Here is a 716-nt window from a genome sequence, read left to right as displayed (position 1 = left end):
TTTTTTTAAATATTATATTATATTATTAACATCTAAAATTTCTTCTTAATTTAAATTGACAGCTATTTCTATGTATACATTTATTTATTTTAATTAACTTTTTTTGTAATTCCGGATTCTCAAGACTTTAGGACACCACAATGTATGACACATTTTTCTAGTACAGGTAAATATTAGATGTAATTTGACATTTACTCCTGGACCAATGTGAGTGTACACACACACAATGCAGACACTTTACCTGCCGCTACAAACAGAATGCCAGCCCCCAGCACGATGTTCCTTTTGTGTACACTATCACACCAATGATGTTACTCAGGCCTAAAGATCAATGGTCAAAAACATGCCAACTGATCAAAACTCTCAGGTACAGAGAAACACAGTGATATGCAGCTTTTGTTTGCAGAATAACAGAGATTCAGAAGCATGGCAATTAGGTTTTATCAGATAAAATGTTTCTCATTTTACAGTAATATTGTGGTTCATTCTGTACAGACATGCAATTTAATACATTTTGTAGTATTGTATTTAGCATTTTGTGGTGTTTTCTGTCGTCAGTATATACTGGACATACAGTGGGGTCCAAATGTTTTAGACCACTAGTGCAAAAGCTTTTATTTAGCATTTTTCTCATTTAATATTTTCTTACTGATAAAAATATATATTTATATATCACTGTATATCATTAAAATGTAATGAAAATGTAAAAAAATTAT

General features: G+C 30.3%; 1 protein-coding gene across 1 annotated transcript in view; it reads right to left on the bottom strand.

Moving 5' to 3' along the window:
- The window catches only part of LOC107672990 (voltage-dependent calcium channel gamma-4 subunit-like), a 10,624-nt gene that overhangs the window by 2,152 nt on the left and 7,756 nt on the right, over nt 1-716 (bottom strand). Inside the window, exon 4 of the mRNA XM_016466388.1 lies at nt 242-294. Within this exon, the coding sequence (XP_016321874.1) occupies nt 242-294 (53 nt within the window). The remainder of the gene's footprint in view (nt 1-241; nt 295-716) is intronic.

Source organism: Sinocyclocheilus anshuiensis, unplaced genomic scaffold, assembly GCF_001515605.1.
Source record: "Sinocyclocheilus anshuiensis isolate Anshui unplaced genomic scaffold, SAMN03320099.WGS_v1.1 scaffold248, whole genome shotgun sequence".
Lineage (NCBI taxonomy): Eukaryota > Metazoa > Chordata > Actinopteri > Cypriniformes > Cyprinidae > Sinocyclocheilus > Sinocyclocheilus anshuiensis.
This window is presented reverse-complemented; position numbering and strand designations above follow the sequence as displayed.